The sequence below is a fragment of the Sitophilus oryzae genome, unplaced genomic scaffold, assembly GCF_002938485.1.
Source record: "Sitophilus oryzae breed Bouriz unplaced genomic scaffold, Soryzae_2.0 scaffold_1002_pilon_pilon, whole genome shotgun sequence".
Lineage (NCBI taxonomy): Eukaryota > Metazoa > Arthropoda > Insecta > Coleoptera > Curculionidae > Sitophilus > Sitophilus oryzae.
Window position 1 is genome coordinate 990666 of NW_022145619.1, and position 24256 is coordinate 1014921.

The 24256-nt window shown below is 31.9% G+C and overlaps 4 protein-coding genes across 4 annotated transcripts; 2 read left to right on the forward strand and 2 right to left on the reverse strand.

Moving 5' to 3' along the window:
• The first annotated feature begins 107 nt into the window (after positions 1–107).
• Positions 108–5290, forward strand: LOC115888876 (vacuolar protein sorting-associated protein 26B-like). Its single transcript, XM_030908775.1, has 8 exons — positions 108–475; positions 582–725; positions 893–1106; positions 1270–1453; positions 1541–1716; positions 1890–2054; positions 2793–2970; positions 4443–5290. The coding sequence occupies exons 1-8, from the start codon at positions 473–475 to the stop codon at positions 4501–4503; spliced, it is 1125 nt and encodes a 374-aa protein (XP_030764635.1). The 5' UTR covers positions 108–472; the 3' UTR covers positions 4504–5290.
• A 641-nt stretch (positions 5291–5931) lies between these two features.
• On the reverse strand, positions 5932–17306 carry LOC115888793 (amidophosphoribosyltransferase-like). Its single transcript, XM_030908670.1, has 11 exons — positions 17035–17306; positions 16846–16986; positions 16650–16773; positions 14950–15140; positions 13501–13559; positions 13183–13433; positions 12272–12391; positions 10564–10669; positions 8975–9101; positions 8810–8919; positions 5932–6964 (listed from the first exon to the last, which is right to left on the reverse strand). The coding sequence occupies exons 1-11, from the start codon at positions 17193–17195 to the stop codon at positions 6816–6818; spliced, it is 1539 nt and encodes a 512-aa protein (XP_030764530.1). The 5' UTR covers positions 17196–17306; the 3' UTR covers positions 5932–6815.
• Positions 17307–17624: 318 nt separating this feature from the next.
• On the forward strand, positions 17625–21120 carry LOC115888957 (macrophage migration inhibitory factor homolog). The gene is made up of 5 exons (XM_030908879.1): positions 17625–17853; positions 17920–18129; positions 18616–18945; positions 20291–20463; positions 20944–21120. The coding sequence occupies exons 3-5, from the start codon at positions 18838–18840 to the stop codon at positions 21020–21022; spliced, it is 360 nt and encodes a 119-aa protein (XP_030764739.1). The 5' UTR covers positions 17625–17853; positions 17920–18129; positions 18616–18837; the 3' UTR covers positions 21023–21120.
• Positions 21121–21916: 796 nt separating this feature from the next.
• On the reverse strand, positions 21917–23744 carry LOC115889037 (40S ribosomal protein S19). The gene is made up of 4 exons (XM_030908981.1): positions 23634–23744; positions 23343–23415; positions 22844–23097; positions 21917–22098 (listed from the first exon to the last, which is right to left on the reverse strand). Exons 2-4 carry the CDS (start codon positions 23411–23413, stop codon positions 21959–21961), a joined length of 465 nt encoding a protein of 154 aa, XP_030764841.1. The 5' UTR covers positions 23414–23415; positions 23634–23744; the 3' UTR covers positions 21917–21958.
• Between the last annotated feature and the right edge of the window lie 512 nt (positions 23745–24256).

Consider the following 24256-nt stretch of genomic DNA (forward strand, 5'->3'; position numbering starts at 1 on the left):
CGATAAAGTGTTGAGATAAGTGCGCATTCAAGTCACAACCCTGATTTACAAATGTCACTAATCATATGTTCTGTAGAAATGTGGAAAATGTAGAATGTCATGTACTTCTGTCACCTGTCACTGTCATTCTTAATAAATAAATTAATTCCTGTGATTATTCCTAAATAATTTAATTACAATTTGTTTTCTCTAATTACTCTAAAGTATTCAGGTTTTAAATTATACCTTTATTCTCTTGGTGTGATTATATCCTTCCTTGAACTATGTGTTAAGTATCCAGATATACATATATCAATGAGCTCTAACGATATACGTTGTTTAAATCTCAGGTTCAAATAGAGCTTTTTGCTTTTTGCTGCTTTTTGTAGGATTCTGCTTTTTGTGATCATTTGAATCTGCCATAAGAGTATTATATTAGCGAAATCCGGGAATTTTGACCACATTCATTTGTTTTTGAAATAATATTTTAATTATGGTAAGTAACAGCTAATTATTTGATGACTAACAGTTTATTTCTTAAGTTTACTAACAAAATAGACCACAATAAAGCTTTTAATTTGTGAATTGTTCTATATTTTAAGAGTTTCTTTGGTTTCGGTCAATCTGCAGAAATAGATATCTATTTAGATGGCCAAGAAACGCGAAAAACGGCAGAAGTAAAGACAGAAGATGGTAAAAAGGAGAGGTTTCTGTTATATTATGATGGAGAAACAATATCTGGAAAAGTTAGTACTACCTATAGAACATTTTTAAATGGTTTACTATTAATATGAGACAAAAACAGTAAAATTTTGTTACATACAGTGTACAAATTACTAGATTTTGAATATGTAGGGTGTAGTTTCTATTATCGGACGCCTTATTTATATTAAATATATATTTTTGTTTGCAGGTTAATGTAAGCTTAAAAAAACCTGGCAGTAAGCTGGAACACCAGGGTATAAAAGTTGAATTCATAGGACAAATTGAGCTGTACTATGACAGAGGCAATCATTACGAATTCAGTTCAGTGGTTAAGGAGTTGGCTAGACCAGGGGAAATGATTGCACACACTAGTTATCCCTTCGAGTTCAGTAATGTAGAGAAGCCTTTTGAAGTCTATACTGGTAAGAAAATTGGTCTTATGTAAAAGATTACAGCAAATAACCAATATTCATACTCATTTGCTTACCAGTTTGTTGTACGTTACTTTAGTTTCTGCTAAATTAATTTTAAGACCTACTTAAAATATACAAGATGTTCTATGAATTTTTCGGAATTATTTTTTAGGTGGAAATGTGCGTTTAAGATACTTTCTTCGAGTCACTATAGCACGTAGATTAGCAGATATTGTAAAAGAATTAGATGTGGCAGTGCATACCTTATGTAGTTATCCAGAAATGAATAATTCTATCAAAATGGAAGTCGGTATTGAAGACTGTTTGCATATAGAGTTTGAATATAACAAGTCCAAGTAAGTTGATTAAACATTTTATTTTTATTTTTTTGTGTTAAATATACAGTATGTGTCCAAGAAAAATTGAGGAACTATCACTTGTAGGTATCATTTAAAAGATGTAATTGTTGGAAAAATCTACTTCTTATTGGTTCGAATAAAAATTAAACATATGGAAATTGCTATTATAAAGAGGGAAACAACAGGGTCTGGACCAAATACCTTTACAGATAATGTTACCATTGCTAAATATGAGATTATGGATGGTGCACCAGTTAGAGGTATTCTATATAATAATAATAATAATTTATTGCGCAATATACAAACAAAATTATGTACTTGTCAGTTAAACAAAGGTGATGTTTTGTTTAAAAATAAAAAAGAACATGTTTGTTTTCAATCCTGTAACTAAATTGGGTGAGATTAAAGAGTTATTTCTTTGTTCTTTCTATAGGCGAAAGCATTCCAATCAGAGTATTTTTGGCTGGTTACGATTTAACGCCTACGATGAGAGATATTAATAAAAAATTCTCTGTAAGGTATTTCTTAAATCTGGTTCTTATGGACACTGAGGACAGAAGATATTTCAAACAACAGGAAATAACTTTGTGGAGGAAAGGTAAGTACATATGCAATGCAGATTTTATGTTTTATACAGGGTGATTTGATCTATTCTATAAAAAAAAACTTTATATGAATGTATGTCCTAAACAGCTTAACTTTTGGGATAAAGGGTGGAATTTTTATCTACGTTTTTTTTTCTAATCCTATCTACGTTTTTTCATAATAACTCTGATATTACTATGCCGTAGGATCGAAAAAAAAAACGACGTCAAAGGCGGCTGGGCATTGAAAATCGATGATAATTTTGGCGACGTCAATCTCTATATGTCATTTACTAAAAATTGACATACAACTTGTCAAAAGTTAACACTAATTATTATAAAAAGATTAAATATAAGGGTAGAACGTTTCCAAACACACAAATCTATTTTCAAACAATTATTTTTTCTCATATTTTAAAATCCTTTTTATTCAGTATAAAAATAAATTACAAGCCACTTAAGCTGGCAGTAAAGTAACTAAAAAATAAAGAATAGTCCTGGCCAGGTAAATTACGTCTAGGGCTTGACCTCGCCAAAATCATCATCAATTGTCATTCCTCAGCCGCCTTTGACGCCCTTTTTTTTGGAAGTATGGCAGATATCTTTCTGAAATTTGATACGCCTCTTCTAATGCTGTGTTTTTGATGTAAACAAACATTTTTGTTGTATCTCCTAATTTCCTTCCAGCCAATGCATAGAGTTAGACACCCTGTATAAGCAATAATTATTAAAAATTTACTAAAAACTTTCAGGAGATGTATTAAGAAAACCGAATTTACACTCGACTATAATGGCAGGTACTCAAAGCCTGGAAAACACTGCAAATGCGTATAAGGAAGAAAATACTGGTGAAAACAATCAAAACGTTGATCAAGAAGAAGAAAACGATGAACAGGTCAATAAACCACTGATTAAGGAAGATTTTACAAGGTAAAAAATTATACAGATATAAAAAATTATAGGCTTGGTGCATTTCAGTTGATTTTAAAAAATCCGACCGCAGCGCTCGATACGGCAAGAATCAGAAGTTTTCGCGCTGTATTTCACGCAGTTCCGATGTTGATTTCATTGAAATAATATTAAAATTGTGGCATTGTTATAATATTTAGGTATTTTAGGTTTTATTTAATAGTGCAGTTATTGAAACTATAAAACACTCAGGTACGAGGTTTGTATGATGTAACGCGGTTTCGGGTAGTAAAAATTAAGTGAAAAAGAACTCGAATTGGGCGTCGCTATGTGTTGTGACAATTTTTTTTTTTGAAAAATGTTAACACGTAAATGAGGGCGTAATTACGTAGTTGTTGTGCAATAACATTCAATAACTCAACTTTCCCAGATATTTAACTCTCCCAAAACACATTTTATAGCTTCACAACTTCTCACACTGATTTGATCAAAAGCAAAAATGCATTCAAGCATCTTGACGAAACAAGTGAGTAAACAAAGTGCCCATTACATAATCAAAAATTAAATGGGTATATACTATGAGAGGATAAATTATAATTTGCAACATTAATGGTATACTGGTTTTAATCAACTAGTGCTTAATTTTTTGATGAACGTCTTCTAAAATTATAATTATGTACTTTTAAAGAAAATTGTTATAACCGAATTAGCCCTAGTTATGTTTTCGCTAGTAGCAAAATCGGTGCGTAAAACTATGTTAGCTATCGTAGTTGAATTCATCTAAAAAGTTTTATTAGCTTGAATAATAAATTATAATACAAGTTAGACCTTCTGAAGATATAAAAATATTTACTTTTTATTTTATTTTTAGAATTTTCACAATTTATACTTCCTAACACTTTTAGAATAATTATATAATCAATTTTTCATATACTCGCTATTTAAACCCGTGTATTTTTATATGCTGGTTATTTACTATATTATTCGATGGTGGCAGCACTGGCGGAGAATGCACCAACCCTATACTGTAGCCCTACCATATAAGCAATGAGTGTCTCCTCAGAATTTATGTCCCAGCATTGAGGGATAGAAAATTGAGTTTCTATAGTGTCAAAACATAAGCACGTCTTTGTTTAGGAGATGGAGTTTGCGCCGAAATGATATTTCGGCGCAAACGATCTAATTTTTGATATGCTCCTTCTTTAATCTTATTATTCAAAGGATTTGGAATTGTCCAATCAAAGTGCTCACAGCATCGAGCAGGCACAGAAAACTACTGACAACCCAAGGGTAGACTTATGTGGATAGTGCGTTTGAATCACTAATTTGACAAATCCAGTAAGTCTCCTTAACAAATAGGGTTTTTATAATAATAAAAACTATATAAACTGTCAATAAAACTTGAGAAACATATCTTAGACTTTCTGGACATATCTCTGAGAAAAACACCATAAAAGAGCTTATTTTTTAATAAAAATGTATTTATTTTGTAGATCCCAGTCAACTGATAAGCTTAATAATGAAGTTGCCGATCCATTCAGTCAAGATGTATGATTTAATAGTTAAGTTAAGGTCAGTGCAATTATACAATATGATCGAAAAAAAAACGGCGTCAGGAATGGCTATGAAATGAAGATCGCTGTAAATTTATATGGGGAATGACATCGATCATTTCCAAGCCAATTGGACGCCGTTTTTTTTTCGATCATACGGTATTATATGTATAGATAATTTGGTATACCGGGTGCGTTTTAAAAGTTCCCCCAAAAGGCTCCGCCTATAATTTTTTTATTTTGTCAGATAAAAAAAAACGAGATTTGTTATGTTAGTATATGACATAAAATAGAATTGATTGACGTATTCAATTATTGTTTTTGGTCACTTCCTGTTTTACCGGAAATGACTACAACTTTTGATTTTTAAATGGCACCCTCGGTATATTTCTACTTTACTTTATGATTACTTTTTGAATAGAATGACATTTCATATGTCAACTTTTGACATTTTCGCATATGTTTTATTTGAAATTGTAACATGGCGGTTCATAACGACAACTTGACTCGAAATACCGAGTGTATGTTACCAAATTATTTGTAAAAAAATTATTTTTCCTAATATGCTAATGAGCCAACCTCGTTCCATTTGAAAATATTGAGATATGGTGCATCTTTTGAAAAACATTAAACGATCAAAACTATTTTTTTATCTGAAAAAATAAAAAAGTTATAGGGGTGAGCCACTTTCGAGACGCACCCGATATATAAAAGTGACAAAACATTTACTGCATTGAAGTATATATAAGAAGAATTGTTAATATAATAATAAACTGTTTCAATACACAGTGCGATTTATTGTTAAAAATGAAGGGTATATAGTTTGTTACATAAACGTTGGGCGAAAAGATATTGCGGTACAAAGATGGCGGAAAAATATGGTTTTTATTTTTAATTTAAAAACTAAAAGCAATAAAATAATGAAATTGTATGGCTGTTACTGTTACTGCTAATCAAACCACTCTTTTTATATATTTTTTCGATTTTTTAAATTGATGGGGATGGGACTGAAATATGAAGTCTATCCAGAGGGAAGATTCCTGACTATGACAGTTATTTCTGTCATTTTGGATGTCGTCTGTCGAAATCTTCCCCGAGTCGTTGGACAGACTATAGACTACCTTCTTTTTAACCAAATTTGAAGGAAAAATTAAGCAAGGGCTAGGAAAAAAGTAAAGAAACATAAAAAAATTTTTATCTAAATTATATTTAAAATAGTATAAAACTATAATAAATTGGATTTTCTATATAAAAATACATTTATCTATTTATCACCCAACTGCGAGGAACATATTTTTGAAATTTCATGCACACAAAAAATTTGAGTCAATATACTGTATGATCGAAAAAAAACACCGTCCAGTTGGCTTGGAAATGATGATCGATTGTATCCCCCATATAATTTTACATATAAAATGACAGCGATCTTCATTTCCATGCCGCCTCCAATGCCGTTTTTTTTTCGATCGTATGGTACTTAAACAAAAAAAAAACATTGAAATGTTCATAAGAAAAGTTTTTTTTTGGTTTTAGCGCAAAATAAAATCTATCGTTTTTATGGAATGTATACTTGGACAGTCACAAAAATCCATAATAATTATCTTTATACAGGGTTTTCAGAGATGTTTAGTGCGTTACCTACACAGGCTTACCTATTGGAAGTAATAAAAAACTTGATGTAAATGTAGAGTTTAGTGTAAATCGCAAAACTTTGGTTTTAAACTTATTTTTTTTGTCTAAGTAAAATGATATGAATTTTCAAGTTATACTTAAAGCTAATTTTCAGATCTATTAAAATAACAGAATATAACTAAAATATTCTGAAGATTTTCCCTTTAAAAACTAAAATAATCTTAACTACATAAATGCCCTATTATAATATGTTGTATACCCAATGAAATATGGCCTTGTGCATTTTTGAACACCCCGTATATGATACAAATATATAATTTATGAACCAGGATGTCTAATTCTGGTGATGCTACTATAGTTATCTTCCTAACTGTAAGCGTTGCAAGATGGGTTAAATTAGAGAAAAGTTGCCTTTTTATGCATTCTATATATAAGATCTTTTTACCGCGTTCCCAAACTCCCGTTAGTTTCTGAGATTCAGGGTGATTTGTGAATAACTTCGAAATAGATTTCGTGAAATATTTAAAGAACAATTAATTTTTCGAAATGCATTTTTTTAGAGAGATAGCACCATCTAAATTAGATACCCTGTATAGACAACAGTAGGTATATGATTTTCTTTGCTCCCTGAGAGATTCTAGTGTTAAAATAAACTAAATATTTTTATGACAGTGCTTCGAATTACCAACGTAATTCATCTGGTAATCCTCCCGGGTATTCACCGGTTAAACAGGCAGTGCAGTGGCCAACTTCTCTCTTTTTTATTTTAAGGTCTTTATTCACTGCTTTTACCAGTCCTTCCACGCTAAGATATTGCAAACTGTCCGCGCCTAGAAGTAACAAAAAATACTTTAATTCAAGACATTCAAATAAAATTAAATCTAAATAAATAAAACAATATATATACACCAACTGTCTAAGGAGAACACATATACCGCAAGACTGGAATAGCGCCAACATAATTCTAATTCATAAGAAAGACAGCAAAGAAGATATAAGAAACTATAGACCAATAGGTCTACTGCCAGTAACATACAAGATATTCACAAAAATAATATACAACACAAAACACGCTAGACGTTGCACAACCACGAGAACAAGCCGGCTTTAGAAGCGGGTTCAGCACGATTGATCACATACATACACTAAGTGAAACTATCAGTGGAATAAAAGAATACAAACTTCCACTAGGCATAGCCTTTATACACTTGAAAAGGTTTTCGACTTTATATATCCTAAGGTAATAATAGAAACCGTAGCGAAACAAGGTATTGACAGGCCATTGAGAAGCCAAAGCATGATATGATATGTAAAACAACCCCAGAGTTTCCAACTGGCAAAGGAGTACAACAGGGAGACGCCATGCGCCATATCCCCAAGGGTGTTTACAGCAACACTAGAAGAAATCTTCCATTGACTGGACTGGACCAACAAAGGATTAAAATCAGATGGAGAATATCCTAACCATCTAAGATTCGCTGATGACATAGTCCTAATTGCCAATAGTCCTGAAGTACTACGAGCACAAATTAACGAACTAAATACAGACAGCAATAAAGTGGGTCTCATAATAAATTTAGCAAGAACTAAAGTAATGTACGACGAACTAGTAAACAGAAAAGACATTTTAATATACACAACACTGGAAATAGTAGAATATATATATTTGGGACAACTAATACACAGCTCAGGATCTCTACTAGCAGAAATAAACAGAAGAATTAGCATGGAATACTATGGAAGAAACTCAATCATATTCAAACCTAGAATGCCACTTTATCTAAAGAAGAAAAGATTCAGTCAGTGTGTACTACCAGTCATGACCTATTTATGAGAAACCTGGACACTTAAAACGGACATTATAAGGAAACTGCAGGCCGCACAACGCTCAATAGAATGAAATATGCTGGGAATAACCAAGAAAGACCGTATAAGAATAGAGTGGATACGACAAAAGACCTAGGTAATAGATGTCATCCACAGAATCAAATCCCTCAAATGGCAATGGGCAGGACACCTGGCAAGAAGGACGGACAACAGATTGACCACAAATGGTACCCACGAGGAATTAAGAGACATAGGAGAAGACCAAACCTAATGCCAGGTCTAGACCAAGGCGACAAAAAGTAAACACAATTTTGAGACAAAAACAAGACAAACTTGCGACAAAAAATGGGGAATTCTGACAAGACAAACTTGAGACAAATTGTTCACACCGCAGCGCAAGGACAAAAGTACAAGTTGTGGCAAATGAGTTTTATTAACCATGTATGATCTCACTGGCCTCCTACTGTTGGCAGCACACGCCATTCACACTGCGATGACAACTTGTAAGATATTCGAACAAAACATAGACACTTTGAAGAATTTGGAAACAAAACAAAAATGAGACAAAAATGTCGCAGAAATGTATTGGATTTGTCGCAATTTTGTCGTAAAACATGAATGTTTCTGTCTTGTCATCGTTTTGTCTGCTTGGTCTAGACCCGGCATTAGATGGAACCCTAAAATTAGGAAATTAGCTTAGGAAGTTATCCCTATAACTTGGCTCCGCATAGTCAACAATAGACAACAATGCCAATTACAAAGAGATCATCTAAATATGTGAGAGAGGCTACAGTTTAATTGGAAATGGTCGAATAAGCTGAAAATTATGATGATTATTATTAACTTACCAACTTTTAGAGCAATATCTTCGAAATCCTTAGCGTTAGCTATGAGTTCATCTCTCGTTGGTATATTTATACCCATGTAACAAGGATACTTTAATGGTGGACTTGCAATTCTGAAACAAATTCATTTTTGACTCTATCAAAGGCTAAAAAAATATTAAAACATACCTTATATGAACTTCTTTGGCACCAGCTTTGCGCAAGAGCTTTATGATTGGTCCTACAGTGTTACCTCTTACTATCGAATCGTCTATTAGAATAACCCTTTTGCCCCTAACATTGGTCAGTATAGGACCTGTACACAAATAAACTTTAGAACATGTACACGTATGTATATGAGTGTTCCATTTTAACTAGTTTTTCGTTGTGAGCTGTCGTTCTTCAAATACGACCCAAACTTATGTTTTATTAAATCGGATACATGTATTTTTTTTTAAATTATAATGTACTCTATACTACTCGTATTGTGATAGAAAATATTTTTAAATAAAAAGGGAAGTATCATGGTCAAGAGCAAAACAATTGGCTCAAGATAGAAAGAAATGGCCTGCATTTGTCTATGACAAGAGAGCAATAGAAGCAACCCAGACACGACGATCCTTTGTTATGGGTAAAATGTTTTTTTTTTTCGATTATACCGGGTACGTCTCAAAAGTGGCTCACCCCTATAACTTTTTTTATTTTTTTAGTTAAAAAAAACGAGATTTGGTATGTTAGTATATGACATAATTTAGGATTGATTGACGTATTCAATTGTTTTTGGTCACTTCCTGTTTCACCGGAAATAACTACAATTTTTGATTTTTAAATTGCACCCTCGGCATTTTTTTTACTTTATTCGTAAGAAAACAACACTCTGAATAGAATGACATATAATATGTCAACTTTTGACGTTTTCGCATTGACGAAAATTTGACTCGAAATACCAAGTGTGTGGTATCAAATTATTCGTAAAAAAATGCTTTTTCTAAATATGCTAATGAGCCACCCTCGTTTCATTTGAAAAAATTGAGATATGATTAAAAATACGATTTGAGTATTTTCTAACTGGCCAGGATAAGACACTAAAACATTAGACGATCAGATCGATTTTTCCAAGGCTCCTTGATTAAGAATTAGTGTTTTTAACATAACCATGGCACTCTAGATTGTATTTTAAAGTACGATTTTTTTATTAAGCGAGAATGTCAAAAGTTGACATATGATATGTCATTCTATTCAGAATGTCATTTTCTATCGAATAAAGTAAAAAAATAACCGAGGGTGCATTTAAAAATCAAAAATTGTAGTAATTTCCGGTGAAACAGGAAGTGACCAAAAACAATTGAATACGTCAATCAATCCTAATTTATATCATATACTAACATACCAAATCTCGTTTTTTTTATCTGAAGAAATAAAAAAGTTATAGGGTTGAGCCACTTTTGAGACGCACCCGGTATATTGTATTCTAGGGAGCACCAAAAAAAAATGAATATATTTTTTTAACTACCGTGAAAATATCGTTCAGGATGAAAAAATGAAGTCTTTAATCTGGTCTGAATTTTTATTTAATCAACTCGTGTGAAAGTTATTAAAGGTTAAAGTTCAACTTCAAATCCTAAATGATCACTTCTACACTTTTTTTATATTTCATCACGAAATAATGGTTCAAAAACATAAATATCATATTTTATGTTTTTGAGCCGTTATTTCTCTATACCTATAAAACACAAAATGGGACACCCTCTACATACCTTTTGGAAGAGAATACTTACTAAATTTAAGAGCCACATTCATCTGTCTCAATCGATTAGTGGGTTGTATAAAAGTTCTTCCGACATAGCTGTTTTTCGCTAGCAACTCGCCTTGGGGAATATTTGACTAAAAATTATATATGTCACTGTAAATGTCCGAAATGCGCTAAACCTAGGATTTACGAAAAGCAAGTGGTAAAAGCTCGAAAACTTCTTTATTTTGCTTCCATTTCGGACTTTTACCGGACCCAAACAGTAAATCTTAGGATTTACCACACCATTTGTATAAAATGATGATTATATGTGTATATGTTACTGTAAATGTCCGAAATGCGGTAAAACCTAGGATAAGCGCGCTAAACCTAGGATTTACCAAAGGCATGTGGTAAAAGCCCAAAAGCTATTTATTTTGCTTCCATTTCGGACTTTTACCGGACCCAAACAGTAAATCTTAGGATTTACCACACCGCATTGGGAAAAGTACGAATTATTTTTCTAATAGCAACAATGTCGACAAATTAAGGATGTCGATATACAAAGACATCTCTGTTTTTGTTTGGTTAGGCAGGCTTAGGCATTGAAATTTTAACGATTATCGTTTCACGATATCGATTTTTGTAACATATCAGTCTTATATTTGTTACTCTAAATGTCCGAAATGCGGTAAAACCTAGGATCAGCGCGCTAAACCTAGGATTTACCAAAAACATTAACTAATTAGGTTAGCCTGGCTTTGGAGAGTGTTAATGCATTGGTTAGCCTGGTTATTTGGAGGGTGTTAATGCATTGGTTAGCCTGGTTATTTAGGGGGTGTTAATGCATTGGTTAGGTGGTTATTTGGTGGGGTTGCTTGGTTTTTACTACCACTTGTTTATTTGTACTTTTACCAATGCGGTGTGGTAAATCCTAAGATTTACTGTTTGGGTCCGGTAAAAGTCCGAAATGGAAGCAAAATAAATAGCTTTTGGGCTTTTACCACATGCCTTTGGTTAATCCTAGGTTTAGCGCGCTTATCCTAGGTTTTACCGCATTTCGGACATTTACAGTAACATATACACATATAATCATCATTTTATACAAAAAATAATTTTAAAAACATTTTACTACTAGGGTAAACCTGCCGGTTGTGGGCAACTTTGTTTTTTGCGCCTAAAGTGTGTGAACATAAAACTGTTAAATATCGTTATTTATGTTACCGTAATTCATTTTAACAATTGTCCTCTGAATATTTTGAATTTCCGATTCGGATGGATAATTTTTTTTAAATCAGCCATTGAAGGGCGGTTTTTTCATTTTTTTCCACTAAAGGCCATTTAATTCTGTTTTTTTGCCACCGAAGGCTTCTAAAATAGATAAATTCTTTTTTGATCAATTCATATGCATTTTAATTCATATTTTCCCATTTTATGCGATTTTTCAAGGGCGCATAAAATGTTTTGGTCAAAAACAGCACTTCACATAAGTGGCGGCAAAATATTTTTCGTTTTGTCCGAATGGATATAGTTCCTTCAAGAAAAAGTTAGCTAAGGTTTCGAGATTTCCATTGGTGTGCATATGTTCACTTTAAAAAAAGTTATTGGTGAAAAACGAAAAGCGTGTCCACAACCGGTGTTTCCCCTATGCAATCGAAAAAAAAAACTGCTCTAGAGATTGACCTCGCCAAAATTATCATCAATTGTCTTTGGCGCCTTTTTTTCGATCATACAGTATTTTAAATAGTCATTCATACCTCCAAAGAATACCCGTGAGCGGCAGCGTTCCCTGACTCCGGCACTGATCCGACAATATCGGCTTCTATAGGGTGTTCTAGAGCTAGTTGTCTGCCGCAATGCACTCTCACATTATAAACCTAAAAATAATTTTGATTTAAAAAAAATCGTCGGTACCTTTTTTTTTCTTTGAAAATATTCAGTTCCCATTTAAATAACACGGGATTTTTTTTAAATTTTATTGCTTTCTAACAAATCAGCATGTTGTAAACATCAATACATATTCTTGTAGGAAATTGAACGATCTTCAAAAAAGGTCTGATATGATTTTTCATTTAATTGACTCATTTGAAAGTTCTTGAAGGCGTAGCAGATTTAGTTAATAAAAAAAAATATTGTCTAAAAAGCTATATAGTTCCTTACGTACGGCAGCTTTTACATACTGTACCTTGATGAAGTTTACGAAAAATAGGATATTTTGTGTTTTTGAACCATTATTTCGTGATAATATATAAAAAATTGTGAAAGTTATCGTATACGACTTGAAGTTTAATTTTAACGTTCAATATCTTTCAAACGAGTCGATTAAATAAAAAATCATATCAGACTTTTTTTGAAGACCGTTCAATTTCCTACAAGAATATGTATAGATTTTTGCAATACGTTGATTTGTTAGAACACAATAAAATTGCACAAAAAAATTGTTTTCCCGTGTTACTTAAATGGGAAATAGAAAAGCACAATGAGACACCTCTTAATACTAAGAACTCAAACTTTACCAGTTTTTTTTCCATCATCGTGAACGATATTTTAACGATAATTACAAAGAAAAAATATATTTTTTTTGGTGCTCCCTTTTATTTGAAGATGTTAGGCAAAAACGATTTTTTAAACAAATATACACTTATTGAGAAATACCCTGTATAATTACCTCTTGTCCTTCAAATATACTGGTAGGCCTGGCAAAATACACGTATTCGAATATACAGAAGGCCAATTTTTTTCCTTCTGGAGTACAAATAATGTCAATGGTTTTAGGACCATTCTTTGTTAACTCCACTATTTCTCCTGGTTCTATCTCTCTTATGTATTTGGTTATTTTCAAAAAGGCACAGGATTCGGATGCTATGACCCATCCGTCTGCAGGTTTATCCAGAATGTTATCCGAATATCCATTGACCACTAAAAGAAATACATTATTTTTTAAATTAAACAAAAATTTCATTTTTTTTTAATCTCTAAATCTCACTTTCTGTAGTTGATGCCAAGATTTTCCCTAAACACAACGGTCTGTTACCATAAGGATCCCTAGAAATAGTATATAGTCACATAAAACCGTCTCATACAATTTGCGCATGCGCATAGATAAAAGACATTTCAATATCTATACATGGTCACCAATGCTTCTAACATAGCTCTATATTAGGTTTTTGGTTTGTGATTTTTGTCAATATACAGGGTGATTCAAACATATTTTCTAATTAAGATGTATATTTTTTCAATCTTTTTGTTTTATTAAACACTTCCTATACTAAAATCTGTATTTAAGGAGTAAATTGTGAATCATTCTTATCAGTTGGAACTACACCAAGATCTAAATTACTTTATCAATAGAATGAATTTCGCAATGCATATTATGCTTAATACAGTTCATTAAAATTGGGGCATTTAACTTAAATCTTATTTTCCGATGAGGCTACCTTTAAAAGTAATAGATTAGTAAATAAACTTAATATTCTTTATTAAGTGAGAGAAAGCCCACACAGTAGATAGGTATGATACTTAAACCCCTACTATTGAAAGAACGAAAGTCAAATTTTGTCTTGTATTTACAAAAAAACATAATTTTCTCATTAAATATCGATTTTAGGTATAGGAAATGTTTAATAAAACTAAAAAGGTAAATTAAAATCTGTTCGATTATGATATAAGACACAGGGTGTTCTATTTAAATCATTGGAGAAAAATACAAGATTTAATTATGACAAATCAAGATTGCAAATTTTGGCAGAGTGAATTTTGAAGGGGACACTATTATACAGTACTTCCTGTAAAAAAAAATTAACATTCGTCGTATTTAGCATTTTGAGGAAGTTGCTAATAAGCATAGTTTAAAAATGGATAGGTATATTTCAAAAAGCACTCGGTATAGTATATGACATTATAGTATTTTTGGAACGGAAATTTAGTGGCGAATCCAGAGATAAAAAATATATAGTACATTTAAAAATATACAAGTCTGGATTGAAAATAGGTTTGAATCACCAAAATAGTTTGAAAGTATGTTGACAAAAATATTTCCAAAATGTGCGTTACCAACATTGCCCCCATATTATGTAAAAAAATTGAAATGAAATTCACAAACCGAAAACCTAATATAGAGTTTTTTTGGAAGCCTGAATCACCCTGTAGATATACGGGATAGATAGATATAAGATTTCGATAAATGAGAAACGAGATATGAAGGGGGTAGAAAACATTTTCAAATTCGCCCTGTACTTCGGGAAATATATATCTACTCATCAACGAGAAACCCTATAAAACACACGAAAATGGGACACCCTATACATCAATTTCTTAGAAGTTTCTAATACATTTAATGAATCAACTAATGAACTTAAAACTCCATAAGACGACGCATGGTGTCATTGATGACGTGCAACGAAAGTTGTTCCAATTTCCCTATATGTATATTTACCTCACAGCATATATCCTATCTTTTAACATAATAACAAGAGAGTAGCTTAAGGGGGCCCATTGCATCAAATGTCTTATACGTGCGGGCCAGTCAGGTCCATTCACTTCACCATCTGGTGGTATCAAGCACAAAGCTTGTGTTATTAGCTCACTGTCTGAGTAAGTCGACAGACCAACACCTCTATCCAATACCTACAAATTTAAAAAAGATCTCTTAAAAATACCTGTATGATCGAAAAAAACGGCGTCAAAGACGGCTGGGAACGACAAACGATGATAATTTTGGCGAGGTCAAGCTCTAGACGTCATTTACTTGTGCCGTACCCTCTTCTTTATTGTTTAATGTTTTTTACTGCCAGTTATAAGGCCTTAAAATGGTTGTAATTTAATTTTATATTGAGTAAAAACGATTTTTAAAATGGTGTAGTTAAATTTCGAGAAAAAAAAATTCTTGGAAATCTTTTTTCTATCCTTTTTTAATTTTTCTTTATTTAGTGTTAATTTTTGGCAAGTTTTATGTCAATTTTTCGTAAATAATGTCTAGTGATTGACTCCTCAGCTGTCTTGATGATGTTTTTTTTTTCAATCATATGGTATTACCCTAATCAAGGGTATTACTGTTATAAAGGATCCTACAACAGTGCGTCGGGCATCTGTAGTTCCTATAATAAAGAACTTAGGAATCATTTTGTCCTTAGGAGCCTTTTGTGAAGTGCAAACCTAAAGTATGTTCTAGGATGTATTTTTCAGAAAATCTACTCATCCCTGTAGAAGTTAAAATATTTTCCTGAAATAGGCTTTAGTACATACTTTTTTTGTATTTTGTATTTGACTAAGAGCGGGTCCCAGGTTGGACTCTCCACTGCGGCCGCGAGGGCCTATTGTAGCTTAGTACATACTTTAGGTAGCATTTAAACAAAATTTCCACATTTTTTTATACAACTTATAGAATGCCCAGCGCCCTGTTGCAGGACTATGACACAACGAAAACTACAAGACTCTACTTATCAGGGTTGCCACCCGTCTCAATTTTGTCGGGACAGTCCCGATTTTGATCCAAAAGTACCGTGTTCCCACGCAAAGCCCTAATGTCCCGATTTTTATTTGTTTAATAGCCACGTTTTTTAAATAGAAAAATTTATTATTAAAAATACATGTTTATTAATTTCTTAAATTTAAAAACACTTCTTTTCCACTAATTAATTAAAATCTTAGAAATTTTAGAATTAAAGGAAGTAAATATTGATACTCTGTTGAATGAATATTCGATAATAAAAACTTGTGTAAAGGAAATTTTCCAAAAAGAATATAAAAATTATAGATAAAAAATAAAGTATTTTTAAAACTAGAGTAAATTATGTGCCTTCATTGTTTAAGGTTATACAACGGAAACTTTTGATTTTGTTTAGGTTTTGCTCTAGTTGTTTTAGATTTAATTAATTGTTTACTAATTTTGTTTTCAATTTTTCATTTTTTATTTTTACATAATTAAATTTCAAATTCGAATAGTTTTTTTAAGTTAACGCAAAAAGGCATAAAATATTGTTTCAAAATCCGATGGGCACCTAAAATTTTACATTTAAGAAAAAAGGTTGCACTAGAGCTGTCCCGATTTTTTAAATACAAAAGGTGGCAACCCTGATACTTATATTATCACAACAATACCACAAGAATAACCAAAATCGTTGTTTCTTATTTTACCTGCTTTCTTAAGGCAGATGCATTCACAAGCTCGCCATTATGTGCAACTGCCAGAGAACCATGCATCGAATGTACAACAAAGGGTTGTGCATTAACCACAGTAGACTTAGCACTTGTTGAATACCTATAATCGATTTGTATATTATTTTTAGAGTATAATCAATAATAAAAATAAAGCTGTCTTAGATATTTATACCTGGTATGACCTATACCCATGTATCCGTTAAGGCGAGACATACTTTCATTTGTAAAAACGTTTTTCACAAGACCCATACCTTTTTCTATATTAAATTCGTTACTTCCTTCACTGGTAACTATTCCCGTAGATTCTTGTCCCCTAAAAGATGTATATAAGCGTATCTTAGTTAGAGTAGTATAAAATTACCTATGTTGTAATGCTTGTAATCCTATCATAATAATCTGAGCAATTTCATTGCTGTTCTCCCATTCTTCGTTCCCTATAGCAGCGAAAACTCCACATTCGTGCGTTAAACCGCTCTCTACAACTCCTCTATTATCGGTTTTATTTTTTAAGGCTTTCTCCATTTTTTTAAAGTTTTTTTAAAAATCTTTAAACACCTTGCGTGTAAATAGTAAATATCCTAAACCACATCCTAAACACAATCCTAAAATTCTAAGGTTAGATCACAACAAGTACAATATGTCAAACAGAGATGGCGCTAATTCAACACTGTTTCGCAATTTAAAATAGAGGTTTCTTTAAAGTACGGCTAATGTTTGACTACTTCCTAAGAGATATCGCCACCAGTTCTCTAAAAACAATTGTAGTTTTCTATTTTTAGTGTGCTTGCGCCATCGTGCGGTAAGTTTTATTATTTCTAATTTACAATTTTCTATTTGCGCAACTAGTGTAATCTAGCGGTGAATAGTTCAAGTTTAAGATAAATTTATAGAAATCTACTATTCCTAATTCGAAATAAGTGTTTAATCAGAGCCACCTATACGTGAAATTTTATATTAATTGTGATTTTATCCTTAGAAAGTTGATATATTTTTTTTATTCTGAATTTTGTTATTATTAAAACTCTTTAGAGGCGTGAAATTATACAGCAATGTGAGCTCTGTATTTACAAGAGGGTAGAATGAACAAAGGATATACTAAATTTTGTAATCAATATGATGATATTGTCCTGAAGAGATAACAGAATACATAATGCTTGTAGTACCACGTAGTACATACAAGGTAAAATAGTTTTGCACTTTGTTTTAGTAGTTATTTATCTGTAATAATGTTTATTATGGCCTACAGTAAATATAAATACAAGAAATAGAGAAAATGAAGTGAGAAATAAACCACTAAACACATTTTTTATCTCCATAATATAAATAATTATTGAAGTTACCATAATATGTCCAAGATTATACATTTGTCGAAAGATCTAGTGGAATGAAAATAGAAGATAAACTAACTATGGAGAGCAAGATCCATTGTATAATACTTGTTTACGTACCTAATTAAGTAAGTAATTAAACAGTACAGTAGGCTTTTTAGTTAGAACTGAATTTATTACATGTAACAAAAGTTTGATCGACGTTTTTGCCTCTATATCATAGTCGATACAATACTCTCAGAATCTTTAATGATTGAATTGATGTCTTATATTATCACAAATTACAAGCAATATCAGAAGATCAAAGCCTTTAAATTCAAGATTGTTATATTTACAGCATCTGCTGAATGTTATTTCAGAGTTTTATTTTAATTCCTAACTGCTTGTAGTTACTTAAATATAAATATTTCCTTCAAATTGTGTTATTTTATTCAATTTAATGCTTATTTTTCCATTATTCACGTTTGTTTTCATATGCAGAAAATTTATTTAAAGTGGTTGGCAACTAGTAATACACAAATAGCACAAATATTAAAGCCGAAAGCCTGTTAAAGCCTCACGTGGGCCTTATATCACAGCTATGGAGGGCTTAAAAAGCTTTTTCACACTTTTAGCCTCCATAATCACTAATAACCACAGCCACAAACCACAGCTGTGATCACAGCTTATATACGCAGCAGAAGTGCCCGAGTAGACTAGTGGGACGTAAACGTTGGATATCGCTAGATCTCCGGCCTGCCTCTATGCAAGGTCACGCGTCACGCCATAGTCCACGACACAGCGATCTGTGATAAAAGTCTTTTATTTTCATCTGCATTTATTGAAGTAACGAAAAAATGCCGCATTTCCGACTTGAGACTAATGTACCTCAGGAAAGCATTCCTAAAGATTTTCCAATCACTTTATGCAAAATTCTAGCTAAATCTTTGGGAAAACCACTAAATGTAAGTATGGCAACTTTATAGGTTAAAATTATATTCCGTCATCATTATCAATTTACCAGCAATTACTATTTGATCGCGTGATCATGTAGTATCTAATTGTTAATTTGAATTTTGGTTTTATGTAACTCCAGGGGTAGGGGGCGTTATAGGAATGTCAACGATTTTTAGTAGACGTATCTGCTACCATGTCTGCTACTGCTATAATTATACAGGGTGTCCCATTTTTGTGTGTTTCACAGGGTTTCTCGTTTATGAGAAATTACCTAATTTTGAAATTGTTGCATTTTTCAACTCTCTTTGTATCTTGGTTATTTTATAACTAATCGAAAAGATCCAGTGGCGTAACTAGTTTTTCGCTGGAAGCCAAACTTATCTTTTTTAAATAGGAGACCCTGTATATTATTTTTTTAATCTTATTTGTCTTGTTATGAGCTTTCTAAAAATACGGGGGAGTGTCCCAGAAATAAGTGCAGATATTTTAACTGGTAGTATAGTTCGACTCCAGAACACGCCTATATTCTTAAAATTGTTTGGTTGAAAATTTTATATTTTTCTTGATATTTTCCGGAAACTATTGAAAAAATTTTGAGTGCCGCTTGTACAGTTTCGGAAAAATTGTTTATAGTGCTTGGGAAGAATGCAATGTTGCCACCTCCTATGTTAATCACAGGTGATCCACATTCTGTAAGTTGTAAGTTGATATTTTTATAATTCAACAAAAAAAAATATTTAAATTAATTTTATTCATTGTAGATTACTATTAGGTATAGTGCAACTTCTATTATTTTAAAGAGCTTTTTTAGTTTAGTAAACTGAAATAATGAACAACGCTAGCAGTTTTTTTCGCCATATTACGAAATATGTTCAACTCTTCCCCTCAACAGTCATAACATAGCTATAACAGATTTTGATAGTGCTTACCTTTGGTTGAGAATTTAACAGTATTTTGTCCAGCATATCCAACACGTTAAATAGCGTGGACCATAACCTTTTTTAGTCAATAAACCAAAATTTGACGTTGAATAAATTATTTGATTGTTTTAATTACCTAGCGTAAACCGCCTTTATTAAAAAGTTAAATAATGCTTTTTTACCTTACTTATGAAAATAAGTATAGAGTATATATACTATATTTTTAGAAAGCTCCTAACAACACAAATGACGTCTAGTAAAAAAAGATTGACCTCGCCAAAATTATTATCGATTGTCATTCCCCAGCCGTCTTTGACGCCGTTTTTTTTCGATTATACGGTATTTTCACAGCGGTATGATTTTCTTGACGATACATTCAAGATTTTTGTGACAAAAACTGTAAACAAATAATAATTATAATTAAAATTTCTAGTATTGTGTTGCAACAGTTGTCGGAGGTGTCAACATGTCTTTTGGGGGAACTACCGAGCCAGCTGCCCAAGCCACGCTGATGAGCATAGGCGCGTTGGGGGTTGCGGAAAATAAGAAGCACTCAAAAGCACTTTTTGAGGCTGTCGAACAAGCTATTGGCGTACCAGCTAATAGGTAAGCTAATACAGTTGTCTAGAGAACAAAAAGTATGCTAAAAGGCTCAGGAACCTTTAAAACTAATTTTTATATAAAAATTATGGTTTGGTTTTAAGCCATCAAAAAAAGCTATGTTCGTTTGGTTGGTTAGATTCGCTTGCGTCCTTGCGTTCATATAATTTTGTGAACATGGTAAATTTCTCGTGACTACTTAATAAAATTTGATATTATTTTCCTTAAAACTCTATTTTTATTTTACTTTTAAAAACCTTGCCTGGCTCGCTGAGAACTACACCATCGTTGAACAAAAATTAGCTAGTACCGAGAAAACCGGGAAATCGGGAAAATCCTGGGGTGGAACTTTGTAACTAAATAGTAAATAGCGATCGGTAGCGATGAAGAATACTGACCTTGACCGTAGAAACTAAACAGCAAGCGGCAGTATTCTTTATCACTACTTAAAGGCAACCCTAACGTAAATGTATATTTTTTTAATAGGATGTACATCTTGTATCAGAACTCTCCAACCAGTGATGTAGGATTCAACGGAACCACTTTTCACGATTTGTTTGGCTAAAATATAGACTAGAGCACATTAAAAAATAGGTATAGATTTGTACAATAATTGATACTATAGTGTTTTGTGATGATGCAATAAAAAATTAAATCACTATATTTCTGTTTTTTTTTCATTGACGCAATTAATCCCATATTACCTTTTATCTAGTGTGACTAGGTATTTTTTTTTGGAGAAATGAATCCGTTAAGAATAAAAGTACATTCAAGCTGAGAGCGTCGAGCGTCGCGTCCACTCCATTGAACTCGAACCCCGACACTCACGGGACGCTAGCGCAACGCCTAACGCGACGCTGTCTGCCTGATCAGTAAAAATTTTGAAATCAGTAAAAAGATTTGAAATCAGTAAAAATACAGGAAGGATAAAAACTACCCCAACCCTTGCATAAATTTTAGTATAAATATTTTCCAACTCCACCAATAATCGAATTTTTTACGTAAAATGGTCCTTCAAGTATTTCCTACATTTTTCTAAAAAAATATTTTTCCGAAGCTGCCTTCCAAAAAAAAAATGTTTCTTGTTACATCAAGCTATGTAGGGGCACAAAACTATTAAGCGCTAATAACCTAGTTGGCAAAAATATTGAATTTGAAGATTAGAAAGAAAGAATTTGAAGAAAGATTATATTCGATAAGCTTTAAAAAAAAACTTAAAGAAATAAATTTTAGTTTAATTAACGGTGAGGTTTATTTTACATTGATACTCTCTAATGGAACGAAGCACTTTTGTATAGATGTAAATTGTGTGCAATTAACTTATTTTGAGTGAAAAAATATGTAGTTTTATGTCCACGGAATATCGAAATTCTCTGTATATTTTATAGGTCTGCTTTGGAACAAAGAAATGTGCACAATTTTTACTTACACATACATAAGTGGTTTCAATTAGTATAGAAAATTGTTACCTAGTTTAATTTAATAAATTTTATTTTCTTAATTACAAAGTAAGAACAGCGCTGGCTTTAAGGGCCTTCCTTTCGTTAGCCTTAATTTGTCCAGCCAAACGATCTACATCCCTTCTTCCTTGTTGTGTCAACTTTCGTCCGCCATCGGGAGTTTTTTCAATCAGTTTTAAACCTGTAATTAAAAAAATAATAATATAGTACCACCTTAAAATTTCAGTCAATTTTCACGAATTTTTTTTACCAGATTATAGATCAATTTTTAAAACTAAATCTTAAATAACTTAACAATTTATTTTAGGTATAGGAACATGTATAATCAAAAAGTAACAAATTGAAAAACCTTTTCCCTCGTGAAATAAAAAAACGGAGGTCCATTTGAAAAAGATTATTTATGATAATTTTTTAATCTCTCAATTCCATGACAGCTACGGCCACTATTATATGACAATCAAATAATTTAATTTTTGAAATAGATGCCTCTAGTCTTCTCTTTATGTCACAGTGGCTGGGGTAAACTAAATTTGACGTTTAGACCTTTGGTTTAGACTATACACATTTTTTTGACAAGCAGTTTTTTTCCTCCAAATATTTTAAATATTTTTTCTCTCAAAAATTTTACAGAGAATATAAGTAGTTAAAAATAAAAGCGGGTATCCATTTAAAATAAGAAAGTAGCTGTCAACTTCCGGTATTTCCAGAAGTGCCGAGATATTGAAATTATTTTTAATTGATAGATCTCACTGTGAAATAATGATGTGCAAAAATGCACGCCCAACCAGGGACACCCTGTATAGTTTTCGTTCACAAACTGCTTATTGTAAAAAATCTACTTCAGACATTATGGTTTTTGAATAATTGTACCTTTATTTCATTTCACGCTCAATTTATTAATAAATAAAATAAATGAAAAATATTACCTTCTAAACTTTGCAATGATTTGCGTGCAATACTGCCTGCCGACCGGCAAAAATGAGAAGGTTTGGTTCCGTTACGTTTACGGGAACCAAAGATTTTGGTTACAGATCCAACACCAATGGGGGACCTGATGTAGATATGCCTGACCACAGCAGCACAACGAACATAGTACCAGTCAGGATCATAGGGAGCCAATTCTTTGGCTCTAGAAGTTTTAACTAAGTCAACCCATTCTGGGACACGCAGTTTACCAGTTCTGTAATAAAAAAAAATGAAATATTAGTTCAAAATCGATCATGATATTGTGAAATGTAAAAATACAGCTAAGATAAATGCGATATTTTTAACTAAAAATGCTATTAGTGAGATCTAAAAAGCTGTTTTAATAAAAAAAAACTGACAAAAATGTTCGGTTAAACTAGGGTAAATAACTCTTACATTTAGATATACTGAAAAATTATATACCGGATATATACTGAACAATATTTGTACTTTGCTTACTTTTTAAGGAACTGGGCAAAAGCTTTTACAAACTTGTGTTGATCGACGTCCTTTAAAGTAACGGAAGGCATGTCTGAAAATGAATTTAATAAATAATGTTAATAATAAAGCTCACAAAACAGCATGCATGCTTTTAATCATAACCTATAAACAATATATTGAATCTGTACAATAAATTAACACATTCTAGACGAAAATAATTTGATAATAAAGAAATAAGAAATTTTTCCTATTTATAAATAATATTTTCGGTATTTTAAAGCTAATAATAAGTTCAAAATGTTTTCTTACTTGATTGAATCAAAGTTTACCAAAAAGAAAGGAAACCACAGAGAACATAAAAAAGAGTAAACCTGTGGAGTAAACTGATAAACTGTCAAAAATGTGAAAACTCAAAAAAATGTCAAACTCGCAGGGATGAGTGCGTATAAAATACTAAAAGAGTAAAAATTTACATGTAAAAAACTTTAGAAGTTGGTTAATTATGTATTATTAAGTTACTGCTTACAGATTGTATATGAGGTAAATCCCCATTGACAAGCTGTAGTTAATTGTAATTATTGTCGTTAGTCGTTGGCCGTTGTAAAAAATATATAAAAAAAATCGATGTACCGTTTGCATCCCTAGCCACCCAAAGCCAAAAACTCATGCATGACACATGCAGGGTTCGGAAATAGTTAATTAAGACGTAATTTACATGATTAACTACGTGTAGTTTTTCTTCAAAAACTACGTCTTTTCCCGTTCATTAACTACATGAAAACTACGTTAATAAACTATGTATTGATATTATGAATAATTTTCCTTTGTATGAGGTGCAGGGTTCGGAAGTAGTTAATTAAGACGTAATTTACCTGATTAATTAGGTGTAGTTTTTCTTCAAAAACTACGTCTTTTCCCGTTCATTAACTACA